General features: G+C 43.1%; 1 protein-coding gene across 6 annotated transcripts in view; it reads right to left on the minus strand.

The window, feature by feature from the left end:
* The window catches only part of fhod1 (formin homology 2 domain containing 1), an 86,823-nt gene that overhangs the window by 41,497 nt on the left and 28,107 nt on the right, over positions 1 to 17,219 (minus strand). For all 6 annotated transcript variants that reach the window (XM_033619952.2, XM_033619943.2, XM_078173029.1 and 3 more), the window contains exons 4-5: positions 687 to 754; positions 1 to 73 (exon numbers count right to left, since the gene is read on the minus strand). The exon at positions 1 to 73 is cut by the window's left edge and continues 33 nt beyond it. In XM_033619952.2, coding sequence (XP_033475843.1) covers positions 1 to 73; positions 687 to 754 — 141 coding nt within the window. The remainder of the gene's footprint in view (positions 74 to 686; positions 755 to 17,219) is intronic.

Here is a 17,219-nt window from a genome sequence, read left to right on the forward strand (position 1 = left end):
CCTCCGCTCCAACTTTAATGAAACACGTCAAACCTTCAGAGGCCACGAACTCTGGAACCAGGTCTTTATCATCCTGCAGACAGAGAACACGTCACATCACCACACGGGTAGGACTTTCATGATAGTGTTGATTTTGTCAGCTATTTTTTAGACTTAGTTTTAGTCCTGAGTCAAGTGTCGTGTTCGTATTTATCATATTCATTTTATTTTTTCAGTCCAGTTTTAGCTCAGAGGAAAAGTCTGGGCATTTTATCTGTCAAAGAAAACTGTTTGAGTGTCGCTGAGTCGATGAAAACTGAAGATGTTTTAGTCGTCAACATTTCAGCCGATCAAGCTTCTCCACCCAAAACCAAGGAAACATCATTTTAGTCAAACAGCTGATAATAATTTATCTCCTCTGTTTGTCAATGTAAGGAAACAAAAGTCACTGTGATGTTTTACACCTGACTGTTTTATTACTCATTACATGTCACAGAATCACCTGGATGAAAGTTTGGTGTTGTATCGTGACTTTAATTTGACACGAAGACGATGTGGAGACTGACTCACACCAACATGTGGTGCAGCGGCAGTGTGTGATGTGGTTTGATGTTTGAGCCCTGAGCTCAGGCTGATATCTGCGGCTCTGCTGTCTTTACATCAGAGATTAAATAAAGCTGTTAATGAGAGGAGTGTGTGTTTGTTACCTGGAAGAGCTGTTTGAGGGAGAACAGGGAGCGTCGCAGCTCTGGACCCTGAGAGTTATACAGCTTCTCTGAAACACACAGGAAGAAGAAACACAGGAAACATTACGTCACACAGTAAATACATGTCAAACATTGTTTTCAGCTGGTTAAAGCACTGATGGTTGATTATTATCATTGTTATCATATCAGCTGGAGCTAATCAGCATACGGAAGTTCCTCAGAGGCCAAAATGAGACCTGATTATTGTCTGTAGTCAGCCGCGCTCTGTTCTGTCTCTGCAAAGATTGTTTGTTAGAGGAGGAAACATCAGTCTAAGCGTTTTCACAGTTCAGCAGGAGCAACAGAGACGATCCGTCACATCAGGTTAAACTTTCAGTAATATCATGAAAATAATCAGAGCTTTGAATCTGATGTCAGATTTCCAGCCTTACAGAGCCGCTCAGAAGCTGCAGAGCTCGGAGCTGTGAGGTACTGAGGGAGCCCTTAAAGGGGGGGGGGGGGGGGGGGGGTCACCAGAAAGGAATGAAACAGCTTCCTGTTTGTTTCTATCAGAGGTCACGACCCCTGACTCACTCTGTGTTTCAGAGGAAACCACGAGAGATTTTAAATTCTGCAGTTTAAACACAGTAAGTTCATCCAGCAGCAGAGAGAGGCTGACGAGGAAGAGCTGAGGAAGAAATTTAAGTTTCAATTTTTTTTTATTTTTCATCTGCATAACAACCGACAGTTAGACCTCAGGCTCCTCCAACAACCACCATCAAATATCTGTTGGTCTCACGTAGTCAGAACTTTCTCTACAGCTCTGAGTCAGCGCTGCATAAAGTCTGGAATCACTGATTACCATCCTGCTACAGGAGGAAACTACAATCACCACCCTGTGGTTGTATGACTCCGCCCACCTGTCCACCCCATGGTTGTATGACTCCGCCCACCAGCCTGCCCCGTGGTTGTATATATTATTTCATCATTTGTGTGAAGGTCGTTGTTGAGTCAACGTGGCTGTTTGTGCAAAATTTGAAGAAATTGCCTCGAGGCATTCTTGAGATATCGTGTCCACATGAATGGGACGTACTGATGACCTGAAACATCACAGGTTAAACAACAGAGTCAAGTCATTTCAGGCTCAGTGTTGGATGTGAGTGCTGCTGCTGTGTTAGCTTGTGCTAACCGGACTCTCAGGGAGGAGAGCAGCTCTGTTGACAGCAGCTACAGACAGTTTGCCGATTCAGTGGGGAGTCAGGACTTGTTTCAGAGAGATTGTTGTAGGGAGCTTGTTACAGAGACTTCGTTTCAGAGAGCTGGTTTCAGAGAGCTGGTCCTGAGGCAGGAAGTGTTGCTGATGTGACGTCCTGTCAGACACTGAACATGAATAAAGTGAAGGAGCCGAGAACATTTAAACAGTTCATGAGAAAATGACTGTGATATAAATCAAAGCACAAAGAGGATCTGAAACACACACACACACACACACACACACAGAGTCAGTGACCACGGCCCGTCATAGCAACAGGAAGTCATGGGAGTCGGCCGTCGTGGAAACATGAACCATAAATCTCACCCTGCTCAGAGTGAATGGATTCATCTCTTCTGTTTGGTCACCAACAGCTGCACCACGCTGCCCTCTGGAATTATGGCATCCAGCTGTACAGTTACTCAAGTACTTTAACTTGTAACAGAGTATTTCTACTCTGTGGTGTTACTGCTTTCACTGCAGTAAAAGATCAGAGTACTTCTTCCACCTCTGTGACCTCAGGTGACCTCTGACCTCTCATCTCCATCATCAGGTCAAAGGGCTCATTTATGCTCACTGTTGTGTACAGAGACAGACGGAGCTTCTGTCCAGACTCTGTGTTCATTACATTACATGTTTGTGCACGTTATCTGAAACCTTACGGACACAGATGAGACAGAGCAGAACCACCTGAGAGCACAGAGGCAGAGTAACGTTGTTCAAGTGAGATACAACATGTAATAAACAGTAAAGTTAGAGGGAAGAGTTCTCCGTCTGCAGGTCAGGATGTATTTAACAGACGTCTACAGCACTGCCTCCGTTTAAAGGTACAACATTAAATACTCCTTCACCGTCACCTTGTTTGTTGCTGTAAGAAACGTTTGGCTACGCCCTCTAGTGCCATCTACAGACTGGGATCAAACCCACAGCCGCTGAGCTACTGAGCACCCACTATTAGTTCTGTAAGTGAGGTAACAGCTGAGTGTGTCTGACCCAGGATGTCTGTTTGACATCAGAAAACATGTTCTGTGCTCCCACTCAAATATTTACAGACCAAACTCATTTCCATGTTACTGAGGACGCTGAGTCTCAAGATGAGACTCATCACTCCACCAACAGAGAGACACACTGCTCGTGATACGGTGTTACACACTACAACTCTGTTAGAGACATGGGAGAGACACGTCAGTCCAGCAGAGTCCAGCAGAGTCCAGCAGAGTCCAGAGCCTTCAGCAGCTCAGCGCGAATCTCATCTTCACCTGACGCCTCTCTGCTGAGGAGCTTTAAATTCCCTCAGAGATACTTGGACGAGATTCGGGTGTGTTGTAGGTGAGATAAGAGTAAGATATAGGTGGAATGTAGATTAGATATGATATAGGGTGAGTTATGGGTGAGATATGGGTGAGGTGTGGGTGAGGTGTGGGTGAGATATGGTGGGTGTGTTGTAGGTGACACGTGGGTGAGGACGAGTCATCAGGTTCAGGAGTTCCTCCGTGTGCTGGACAGCAGAATCTAAACGTCCAGCAGCAGCAGGTCGGAGCAGCCGTCATGTTCCAGAAACAGCAGCTGCTTATTATGAAGCTCTGATGAACAGTTTCACAGTCGAGTGTCGACTGACTGAACAAACATGTAACACGAGGACGAGGCATTTCTACACCGACAGGATCCAGAAATCTGCAGCAGGACGCAGAAAGAAAGTGCACAGCAGCACAAACAGGTGAGATCAACCAGAGAGAACATGGACATGATTCTACACCTCCGAGTGTTCAGGACACGTTCAGGACACGTTCAGGACACGTTCAGGACACGTCAGACAGATCTAAGAACACGTTGACACGATCTCCACTGGATTTAAACTAAACATCTGAGCGTCTAAACTAGGGATGGGTCATGATTTTCGAATTTCAAATAGTCGTTTTATTTTTGAAAAATCGATTTTTTAATGCGACTATTACTATTCGCCGTCTTATTCCCCCCCTTTATGTGACATGCAATTCAGCTCTTGTTTCCTTTCGGTGCCCATGTTAACCGATTGTGTCATCCACACCGGTGGCACTGCGCCGCACAGCTCCATGGCTGGCTCGCGCCCTGCAGTGAGGGGGGGGGATTATTCGAAAAATTGTCGAATAGTTGCCATGATTTTCGAATAGTGTTTTTGCTTGTGCTGCCCATCCCTAGTCTAAACAGTTTGAACATGTGTGTGTGTGATCACTACTTTAAACACTGGCAGGTCTCAGAGGGACAAACAGAGCAGAAGCAACTTCTCATTTCAGACTAAATTACAAGCAAACAGACGACAGATGGAGAGTTTGTCCCAGAGATTACAGAGAGCTGCTGTCTGCAGATACACACCACATACCTGTCTGTCTGTCTGTCTGTCTGTCTGTCTGTCTGTGTCCTTCCATCCCAAAATACTTCAGCCCTGTCCAACTGTTTCACCACAGGATCTGAAACACTGATTCATAAACTAAAAATAAAGAGATGACGTCAGAGTTTCACCACAGAGCTGAACTCAGAGTCTCAGAGAGACAAAGACTCAGAGCTCAGATTAAGTTTTACATTTGATCATAAAACACAGATATCTGTGTCTTTGGTCCAGCTGGAGATATTCTGATGTCATCACAGACATGATGAACCAGCAGCTGACGACTGAGAAGAACTTAAAGAACAAATGCCAAAGAAATGTTGGACTTAATTCAGAAACATGAGGCGTCGTGCAGGGAGCAGCCATGTTCTCTCCTAATTATTGATAAAGTTCACAACCAAGTGCTTCAGAGCGTCAGAAGAGTCAGACCTGGTCCTCAGAATTAGGTTATATCATTATAATGTCTTCATCTGAGACAATCTGGATATAACATCAACTTTAACAATAAATGGACTGTGTTCACTGTTTCAGTTTGACCTTCACAGGCAACCAATTACCATAGAACAGTTAGCGTGATATCCTACGGACGAATGACGTTATGTCTTTAACATAAAGTTACTGAGGTCAGGTCCAGGAAACAGGCTTTGACCCGGAAGTCCAATAGCATTAAATGTGTAAGAGAAGAAGAAGCCGGTAACAACATGGAGAAATCTACATCCAGAGCCGTGACTTTTTGGACGGACCAAATGTACAGAGCTGTAAAGTTGTCCACCATGGTAGCAGTTAGCAGCTAGCTAACCGTAGCTAACTTGTTTGTCCATTGTTTGGTCTGTGACGTAATAGGTCAACAGGAAAAAGGTCCAATACTAACAAGCTGAAAGGGGGCATATCTCCACCTATCGTAGAGGAGTCGCACATACTTGGCTCAATAAATGGATTCCCCTCCCGTGCTTGTATACTGGGACAAGGACAGTAGGCCAGTTAGATGACCTCGTCCAGCTGGGACTGGAGCTCCACTTCACTGTGACTGGAGACACATTGAGTGTTTCCTCTCAGAGAGGAGACTGACTCACACTCCCCAACATCCAACTCTGACCCAAGATGGCCGCCAGCCGGTCACAGTTTCACTGCAGCAGCTGAGAGGTCGGAGGACGGACAGAGTGTGAGATTCTTCTGTCCTGACTGAGCTCCCTCACATAGACTGCAGAGGACTCAGGTTGCGTTCATGTGCCGTCAGACAAACGGTTCATACAGAGACAACAACACTCAGACAGGTGTCAGGAGGAGGAGGACGAGGATGACGACAACAGACACCCTGAATGCATGAAGTCCATTTTAAATTTAAAGGTAGACAGCTCAGTGTCCGACTGTCCCGTCTGTCTGTCAACAGAAGAATACTCTGTGCTATTTGTCTCGTTATTGTCAGAGACGATGAACTAAAGAAGTGCTGAGAGGAACACGTTAATGTTCACTGAGAACTTCACTTTATATTTTCCTGATGTAAATTAAAAGAGCACTAATTATAAAATAAACACAGTAACAGTGTTTTTGCAGTGAACCTCCCGACCAGCAGCAGCAGCACTGAGCAGAGCAGACATTTAATCAGCTACAGCGTGAGGCTGTGTGCACTGTATGAACTTCGGGTGCACCCCAGGCCTCTCAAGGTGCTTTCACACCTGTCCTGTTTGGTGCAGTTCATTTGTGCAGGTGTGAACACACCAAAACAACCAGACTGAGACCTTCTTGAAGAGGTGGTCTCGGTCCGGTTCCAAAGGAACTCTGGTGCGGTTGGTTTGTGGTGAGAAGGTGTTGCGACCTGGATGTGAAGCAACTGCAGTCACATGACACATTGTTTGGGTTAAACATGAGCATGTTACAGTCCTGGAGGATTATTAATGTGCACCTCCTCCTGTACTGCCTTAATATGCACATTCAGCACATCCAATGCATCAAAACATTGTTTTCTAGTTGGAGCCGCGCCTCGTTTTCAAACTGTATGGTTTGACTAAAATGAACAATGACAGCAATATAGTCCACGATGAGCAGCGCTAAAATCAACCTGCGTAGTTGTCCCTCCATTGTGACATTAGAAAGTGTCACATTTATCTTGCAAGTGTACTCTTCTTCAACGTTTGCTTTACTTCCTGGATTTTTCCCACATGGAAATTCTGACCAATCAAGAGCAGCTTTCTCACACAAGGCATTTGATCTGGTCCTCTTGTAAATGCTGCCGTGAGAACACCAACCAACTCTAGACAATTATACAACTTTGGAACAACATGAGTCCCTGATTCAGACCAGAGGAGACCACTCTAGGGCTGAAGAAGTCGTTCTGGTTCACCATCTTGAGGCTGCAGCTGATCAGACTGATCTGATTCATCACAACATCAGTGGAGCTTCATGCTGAGTGAAGACGGATAATAGATCAATCTCCAGTGAATCACTGCCAAGTTTTATATTTTATTTGTTTTCTGATTCACCATCCAGTTAAAAATCAGCTGTAAATGACAACAGAGCTCAAATAAATATCTTTATTTATTAGACAGATTTTTCTTTTCACCATCTGTTATTTGCCCCGTTAACTTTTACTGTGGAGAGTCTGTCAGCAGGAAACACTTTTACATCAGTGACCGTCATTTCCATCCAGTCACACTGCAGCTGATCATTCCTACAGAATACTGAACTCACATCAGAATGTAAAAACCATCTGCACAGCATGAATGAAGCAGGACTCAGGTCAGTATAAATACAGAGCAGGTTGTTCTTCATGTTCAGGTGTTTGTTACACAGAGGAAACACACTGCTGCTCTTACACTGATACCTGCGTGTGTGTCTCACATGAAGCACTCTGGGCTGCATGTTTGTATGAAAGGTGACGTATTAATAACGTTAGGTTGAGTTAAAATGTGGTGAACTGATTCCACCGTCACTTTGTCTGTTTGTCCTGTTTCTGGTTTAACATCAAACTGCAGAAGTGAGTGTCTCACACTAGAGATCATGAATCAGACGGACGGACGGAAGGATTCATGTGTTTATCCTGCAGAGACAGGAAGTGACCCAGATAAACTTAGTGTGGTATTTCCTGTTAGTGCCACTGATGCTAATTGAGTTAAACTGAGAGCTTTATTTAGAGGAAAAACTCACACAGACAGACTGTTCTGATCTGTTCTGATGGGATCCACAAACATCAATAAAAGCAGTTATCAGTGGGATCTGGAGTCATCACAGCAGCCATGTTTGTAGTTTTAAGAACATCATCCTTCAGTCTGTTCGTTTCAAATTCTTCTGTGATGTCAAATGTTCTCTGAGAATTTATGAGGCGTTTACAGGTTTGTTTTTAATGTTCGTTAAAATGTGTTTGTTTCACATTAAACAGGAACAGCTGTGTTTTTCTGTTTAGACTCATCATGTGTTGCTGATGAAGCTTCACGAGGTCACAAACTCATCTTCAACCTGTGCCTAACACCAGTGTATCACTGTCAACAGTGAGCTCTGAAACATTTACATCATTATTCTAATGTGTAGCTCAGTCTGAAGAGTCTCTGCAGAGCTGAAGGGAGTTTAAGGGTTAATCAAATCAGGACTGCAAAGCTTCACACAGCAGGAACATTGAAACTTTAACCATCAACCACAGAACACATGTTTTTCTCTGTCAAACTGAACTCTTGTTCTCCGTCCGAAATCAGAGCTGGTCAGTGATTTGATCTCAGGGCAGTGAACGCATCATTAGCGTCATGTTGTGTTTACATTCCTGTCAGCTACAGAGAGACTCAGAGAGACTCAGAGACTCAGAGAGACTCAGAAAGACTCAGAGAGAGACTCAGAGACTCAGAGACTCAGAGAGACTCAGAGACTCAGAGAGACTCAAAGACTCAGAGAGACTCAGAGAGACTCAGAGGTCATTAGAGTCAAATAGTTTCCTCTTCTAAAATAAACCAAATATTCAGCCTGTCCTCTAACGATGTCTGTCACGTCTTCATTCATCAGCAGAGGACTGAAGGTCCAAACGTCGTCCGCCTGATATTATTTTACCCTCAAAGTCTCAAACTAACGATGCCTTCAGGAGCTCCTCATTACATCAGACATTTTTCAGGACTCAGCCAGCACTGAGACACTGAAGGAGCACCTGTTCACCAGATTTAAGAGCTGACCGGTGTCACCTGAACGCACCACGATACAGAGCAGAGGATAGTTTATCTGTGAAGTCACTGAGCTGTAAACTGACAGCTGACGACCACCTGACTCTGTCACCACAGACACTTCTTTCTTTTACAGCTGGAGGAAACTACATCACCACCAGACATCACCTACACTGTCTACCTTATCTCATCTTCATCATGTCATCATCACAGGAACACAACTGATCACATGATCATGAGACAACAGGTCAGTGAGAAGAAAACATAAATAATGATTTCAATGTCTGCAGAGTTCAGACTGTATGACTGACAGGAGCTACAGGCAGCTGCTGCAGGGTCACACCGTTACAGACTGCAGTGCCTTGCTCAAAGACTACAGGCAGCTGCTGCAGGGTCACACCGTTACAGACAAAGCTGCTGTGTGTGTGTTCAGACCTGCAGGGGGCGCTGAGCTGTGTGAGGTGCTGCTAGAACAACAAAGTGTCAGCACCAACCAGCTGCAACAAAACATGGAAGGAAACACAGTCACAGTGTGATTCATGATGTCATCACCAGCCACAAACACACAGAGACACACACACACACACACACACACACACACACACACACAGTTGCTGACTAATCACATCGTCGATCACCAGATAATCACTCGTCAAATATCTCAATAATCTCTTCAGTGACAGTGATGCCGTCACTGCAGTTAGAACTCCTTCAGAGCTGAATTGTCCACAGACGTCTCTTCCTCTCAGAAACACACACAGCAGCTGATTTACAGCAGGAAACACTGAACAAAGATGTTCAGGTTATAAATCAGTGTTTCTCTGATGCTGTCCGGCTCAGCAGCAGCTGGAGTCGAGCTTCTGCTCACGTTTGCTCAGCTTGTTTCTCTGATAACTTCAGATCCAGACGTCTGAGAATTAAATTTCTTCATGTGGTTAAAAAATAAAGTTAAAAAAGAAAAAAAAAGATCTTAAAAACACATTGTAAAAACTTAAAACTGGATAAAAAGCCAATTTATGAAGCTTCTGACAGACGAGTTAAAACTTACAGGACGTGTTCATAAATGAATCCACCCAATGTCGTACAAATCCTACAGATTCTGAAAGGCTGCGATCATGTGACCACTGTGTTGACGGCAGTAAACAGGAAGCAGTCCGGTCGCAAAGAAACAGACTTTAGTGCGGACTTTCCCCTGTAGTCACGTGATCAGATCTGCGTGAGTCATGTTAAGGTTCGTTCTCACCGTGTTTCTGATCCTAAAGCTAACCTCTGGAACTTTACAGTAATCATGTAACTGCACGTTAAGGACGTGACATCATTTGTAGGGTGCTAATATGTAGGATATCATGCGAACTGTTCTGTGAGAGTACGTTGAACATGGACACATGAGCAGAGGGGATATGATGTCACTGACAGGCGAAGGCCACCAACTGACACGCAGCATGACCTTGATTAAAATGACAGATTTGTCTAAGTCTGAACTTTGTTGGAAACGTTTGGGATGTGAGAGCATGACTCAGATATAAAACACTGGTCCAGTTGTTTCAAGATGATTTAACATAGAAAGCTACACATCATAATTTAAAGTGAAACATCTTTAGTTTGTTTGTTTAAGCTTCTGAATTCAAATGTGAAAATTTGCTGTTTTTAGTTTTCTTTATTTTTCATTGATCTTCAGCAGCGCTGCATCAGCCGCTTCACTCATCATTTAATGGAGGGAAAACTATGATGATGTAATATAATATCTGTCGGACTCATCCATCAGTTTACAGACGAAGTCTTGATCCACCACATCCAGCAGACTTTATATATCTGTACTCATCACTTCCATCCTGCAGGAGTTCATTCAGAAGTGTCTGACTTTTACAAGCTGAGGAGGATCACCTGAACGCACCATTAATAAGCTGACTGATTAAACTTTGACAGAGGAGGGAAGAGGACGTGACCAAACAGGATTCATCAGCAACATGAAACAGTGTCTGAGCCAAAGAGACAAGACTCCCTTAACTCTGCTCTCATTCAGCTGCTTACTGTTTCTGTTTAACCTGCATGTTTCTGTGTGTCTCTGTATACATGTATGTATCTGTGTATACATGTATGTATCTGTGTGTCTGTGTATGCATGTATGTATCTGTGTGTCTGTGTATACATGTATGTATCTGTGTATACATGTATGTATCTGCGTGTCTGTGTATGCATGTATGTATCTGTGTGTCTGTGTATACATGTATGTATCTGTATGTCTGTGTATACATGTATGTATCTGTGTATACATGTATGTATCTGTGTATCTGTGTATACATGTATGTATCTGTGTATACATGTATGTATCTGTGTATCTGTGTATACATGTATGTATCTGTGTGTCTGTGTATACATGTATGTATCTGTGTATCTGTGTATACATGTATGTATCTGTGTATACATGTATGTATCTGTGTATCTGTGTATACATGTATGTATCTGTGTATCTGTGTATACATGTATGTATCTGTGTATACATGTATGTATCTGTGTATCTGTGTATACATGTATGTATCTGTGTCTGTGTATACATGTATGTATCTGTGTGTCTGTGTATACATGTATGTATCTGTGTATACATGTATGTATCTGTGTATCTGTGTATACATGTATGTATCTGTGTCTGTGTATACATGTATGTATCTGTGTGTCTGTGTATACATGTATGTATCTGTGTGTCTGTGTATACATGTATGTATCTGTGTATCTGTGTATACATGTATGTATCTGTGTATCTGTGTATACATGTATGTATCTGTGTGTCTGTGTATACATGTATGTATCTGTGTATACATGTATGTATCTGTGTCTGTGTATACATGTATGTATCTGTGTATCTGTGTATACATGTATGTATCTGTGTATCTGTGTATACATGTATGTATCTGTGTATCTGTGTATACATGTATGTATCTGTGTGTCTGTGTATACATGTATGTATCTGTGTATACATGTATGTATCTGTGTCTGTGTATACATGTATGTATCTGTGTATCTGTGTATACATGTATGTATCTGTGTATCTGTGTATACATGTATGTATCTGTGTATCTGTGTATACATGTATGTATCTGTGTCTACATGTATGTATCTGTGTCTACATGTATGTATCTGTGTATCTGTGTATACATGTATGTATCTGTGTCTGTGTATACATGTATGTATCTGTGTGTCCGTGTATACATGTATGTATCTGTGTATACATGTATGTATCTGTGTGTCCGTGTATACATGTATGTATCTGTGTATCCGTGTATACATGTATGTATCTGTGTATACATGTATGTATCTGTGTGTCCGTGTATACATGTATGTATCTGTGTGTCCGTGTATACATGTATGTATCTGTGTATACATGTATGTATCTGTGTGTCCGTGTATACATGTATGTATCTGTGTATACATGTATGTATCTGTGTATCTGTGTATACATGTATGTATCTGTGTCTGTGTATACATGTATGTATCTGTGTGTCTGTGTATACATGTATGTATCTGTGTGTCCGTGTATACATGTATGTATCTGTGTATACATGTATGTATCTGTGTGTCCGTGTATACATGTATGTATCTGTGTATACATGTATGTATCTGTGTGTCCGTGTATACATGTATGTATCTGTGTGTCCGTGTATACATGTATGTATCTGTGTATCCGTGTATACATGTATGTATCTGTGTATACATGTATGTATCTGTGTATACATGTATGTATCTGTGTATCTGTGTATACATGTATGTATCTGTGTATCTGTGTATACATGTATGTATCTGTGTATACATGTATGTATCTGTGTGTCTGTGTATACATGTATGTATCTGTGTATCTGTGTATACATGTATGTATCTGTGTGTCCGTGTATACATGTATGTATCTGTGTATACATGTATGTATCTGTGTGTCCGTGTATACATGTATGTATCTGTGTGTCCGTGTATACATGTATGTATCTGTGTATCCGTGTATACATGTATGTATCTGTGTATACATGTATGTATCTGTGTATACATGTATGTATCTGTGTATCTGTGTATACATGTATGTATCTGTGTATACATGTATGTATCTGTGTATACATGTATGTATCTGTGTATCTGTGTATACATGTATGTATCTGTGTCTGTGTATACATGTATGTATCTGTGTGTCCGTGTATACATGTATGTATCTGTGTATACATGTATGTATCTGTGTGTCCGTGTATACATGTATGTATCTGTGTATCCGTGTATACATGTATGTATCTGTGTGTCCGTGTATACATGTATGTATCTGTGTATACATGTATGTATCTGTGTGTCCGTGTATACATGTATGTATCTGTGTATACATGTATGTATCTGTGTGTCCGTGTATACATGTATGTATCTGTGTATCTGTGTATACATGTATGTATCTGTGTGTCCGTGTATACATGTATGTATCTGTGTATACATGTATGTATCTGTGTGTCCGTGTATACATGTATGTATCTGTGTATACATGTATGTATCTGTGTGTCCGTGTATACATGTATGTATCTGTGTATACATGTATGTATCTGTGTGTCCGTGTATACATGTATGTATCTGTGTATCCGTGTCCTCCTCACTATCAGAGCAGCAGCTCTGCAGAGTCCCTGATGAGGAGACGCTGTCCATACCATGTTTTGGATTGTTTCCATATCAGTCCAGTAAACGACAGTGTGGTTTCTTACACAGAAGAAGAACAAGCAAGAACTGGAGACAGATGACTGTTAGACAGACAGACAGACAGACAGACAGTCAGTCCGTCCGTCGTCTCTCTGCAGCCTGGAACAAACTCTGTTTGTTTAACCCTGAAGGCAGCGGAGGACGCTCTGTCATTTAAAACACTGCCAGGGCTTCAAGGAGGAAGCATGCTGGGAAATCCCCTCTGGAGCAGGAAGGGCGGGGCCGTGCCAGGCTGCAGGGGGAGGAAAGGAAGGGAGGGAGGAGGAGAAGGAGGGAAGGTGGGAGGATAAGAAGGAGGGAGCGGCCCGACAGCAGGAGCTCTGGGAGAGCTGAGTTAAAGGTGAATCAGATCAGGTTACAGCTCAGTAACCACTGGACAGGAAGTGATCCTGCTCTGTTTCCTGCTCCTCTGAGGATGAACCCTCACATGTTAAAGACCCCATAATGTTTCCTCTAGCGCCACCATCAGGACAAACCCTACATGTTTATGTCCACTGCAGATCAGAACAGAGACATGACGAAGACGTTTGTTCTGTCCAACATGATAAAAGAGACTGAGGACACGAGGACAGAGCTGCTGTCCAACTGATCAGGTCTCAACTCTTTCTCTGTTCAGCTCCTGTTTCATCTGACATCATCATCCTCACTGTGACCTCGTCACATGTCCATGTTTGGTCATGGACTTTCCACGTCCACATATGACGTCCAAGGTACCCTGGGCGTGTTGGTTGTTGACGTTCTGGGACGCCGTGTCAACTTCAGCCTGTTACATGCATTGTCTGTTTTCAAAATACACTTCTGTTTTCACAGGAAATGTACAGTTTGCATACAGTCTCTTTCAAAATAAAAGCACTACGTTGGTACAACACCACCAACACGTGGTTACGTTTAGCCAACACACACACACACACACACGTGGTTACATTTAGCCAACACACACACACACACGTGGTTACGTTTAGCCAACACACACACACACACACACACACACACACACACACGTGGTTACGTTTAGCCAACACACACACACCTGGTTATGTTTAGCCAACACACACACACGTGGTTACGTTTAGTCAAGACACACACACACGTGGTTACATTTAGCCAACACACACACACACACACACACACACACCCACACACGTGGTTACGTTTAGCCAAGACACACACACACGTGGTTACATTTAGCCAACACACACACACACACACACACACACACACACACACACACGTGGTTACGTTTAGCCAACACACACACACACGTGGTTACATTTAGCCAACACACACACACACACACACACGTGGTTACGTTTAGCCAACACACACACACACCTGGTTACGTTTAGCCAACACACACACACACACACACACACACACACACACACGGTTACGTTTAGCCAACACACACACACACCTGGTTACGTTTAGCCAACACACACACACACACACACACACACACACGTGGTTACGTTTAGCCAACACACACACACACACACGTGGTTACATTTAGCCAACACACACACACGTGGTTACATTTAGCCAACACACACACACGTGGTTACGTTTAGCCAACACACACACACACACACGTGGTTATGTTTAGCCAACACACACACACACGTGGTTACGTTTAGCCAACACACACACACACACGTGGTTACGTTTAGCCAACACACACACACACACGTGGTTACATTTAGCCAACACACACACACGTGGTTACGTTTAGCCAACACACACACACACACACGTGGTTATGTTTAGCCAACACACACACACACGTGGTTACGTTTAGCCAACACACACACACACGTGGTTATGTTTAGCCAACACACACACACACACGTGGTTACGTTTAGCCAACACACACACACACACGTGGTTACGTTTAGCCAACACACACACACCTGGTTACGTTTAGCCAACACACACACACACACACACACACACACACACACATGGTTACGTTTAGCCAACACACACACACGTGGTTACGTTTAGCCAACACACACACACACACGTGGTTACGTTTAGCCAACACACACACACACGTGGTTACATTTAGCCAACGCACACACACACACACACACACACGTAGTTATGTTTAGCCAACACACACACACACGTGGTTACATTTAGCCAACACACACACACACACACGTGGTTATGTTTAGCCAACACACACACACACGTGGTTACGTTTAGCCAACACACACACACACGTGGTTACATTTAGCCAACACACACACACACACACACACACACACACGTGGTTACGTTTAGCCAACACACACACACACACACGTGGTTACGTTTAGCCAACAAACACACACACACACACACACACACACACACACACACACACGTGGTTATGTTTAGCCAACACACACACACACGTGGTTACATTTAGCCAACACACACACACACACACACACACACACACACACACACACACACACGTGGTTACATTTAGCCAACACACACACACACACACGTGGTTATGTTTAGCCAACACACACACACACACACACACACACACACACACACGTGGTTACATTTAGCCAACACACACACACACACACGTGGTTACATTTAGCCAACACACACACACACACACACACACACACACACACACACACGTGGTTACGTTTAGCCAACACACACACACACACACACACACACACGTGGTTACGTTTAGCCAACAAACACACACACACACACACACACACACACACACGTGGTTACGTTTAGCCAGATTTACTGTTATTGTTTGATTGTTGTTGTTTGTTTCTCTGCTCTGTATTGAAGCTTCAGTTTTAATGTCCCACAAAATGTTGTTTACATGTTTTATTGATGATTCAATCAAATTTCTGAGTTTCTGATAAAATCTACTCAGTCATTGTTTCAGCCTGCTCAAGGTCATTTTAGGTTTGAATGTGTTGTTTGAGGTTATTTTGGTTCAACAACTGTTGCTCAACATAAGTGTATTGTTACAGGACTAACTGTAGTTTAACAAGAGTATAGATTTCAGTAGTGTGGCCTCCACCAGCAGCTGCTGAGAACAGGAGCACAACAGGAACACAGCACGCTCAGATAAGGTTAAAAAAAAGAAGCTGAAAATAAAACTGAACGCAGACTGGAGGTTTGGTCAGCTGGGATCAAAACAGCAACCAGGAAACACAAACTCTGGAAACAGCAGAGTGAAACTGCAGAGGACGAGAACTGCTGACACACCAACAGGCCGAGACACGCCAAACAAAATGTTTCACCTCAAGTCATCTGTAGCCATCTGTAGTCATCTGTAGTCATCTAAAGTGTCATAGTATCTGAGCTGACTGTGTCATCAGGAGGTGGAGGGGATGGTGGATGGTGTGTCACCTCAGAGAGACGCCTGCAGAGCTGCAGACACTGTTCAGCACCAACAAACAACTAAACTGGTGGTTGATTTTTACCAACACATCCCTGTGTTTCCAGCAAGAATTAACCTACGGCTAAGCCCCGCCCTCAAACATGATGAGCCAATCACAGTGCGTATAGCCATTCCCATACACTGGGACATTCTCTGCCTGGACGTCCATTGAAATGCATTACAGAAAGTCAGTTTGTTCGGTTTTATGAGCTTTTTCTGAGATTTGAAGTTTAAAAATGGTCAAACGGTGTGCATGGGGTACATGCAACTCTGACACAAGGTATCCTGAGAGGCTGGGCGACCAGGTGTATTTTTACACTTTAAACCACATCTCAACCGAGAAAAGTGTCTCCTTTGGATAAAGTTGTGTGGTAACGTTAGACCACAACATCAACTCAACGTGAATAAGATTAACAATGATGTCTACATCTGTTCTAAGGTAAGTCAACATTGTGTTTGAGGCAACATATTGTCACTTTGCTGGAAAGAAATATAAAGTTATCTTTAACATCTCTAGCTAACGTTAGCTAAAGTTAGCCTAACGTTAGCTCCTAGCTGCGTTGTTCATCATGTCACCTTGTTTGCTGGGAGTTCATTAGCCTATTTTGTTCTAGTTTTGTACTTTGGTGATGGTACATCATTGTTAGCTGTTGTCCAAAGGGCTCTAGTTAAG

This window comes from Epinephelus lanceolatus, chromosome 2, assembly GCF_041903045.1.
Source record: "Epinephelus lanceolatus isolate andai-2023 chromosome 2, ASM4190304v1, whole genome shotgun sequence".
In the NCBI taxonomy this organism is placed as follows: Eukaryota; Metazoa; Chordata; class Actinopteri; order Perciformes; family Serranidae; genus Epinephelus; species Epinephelus lanceolatus.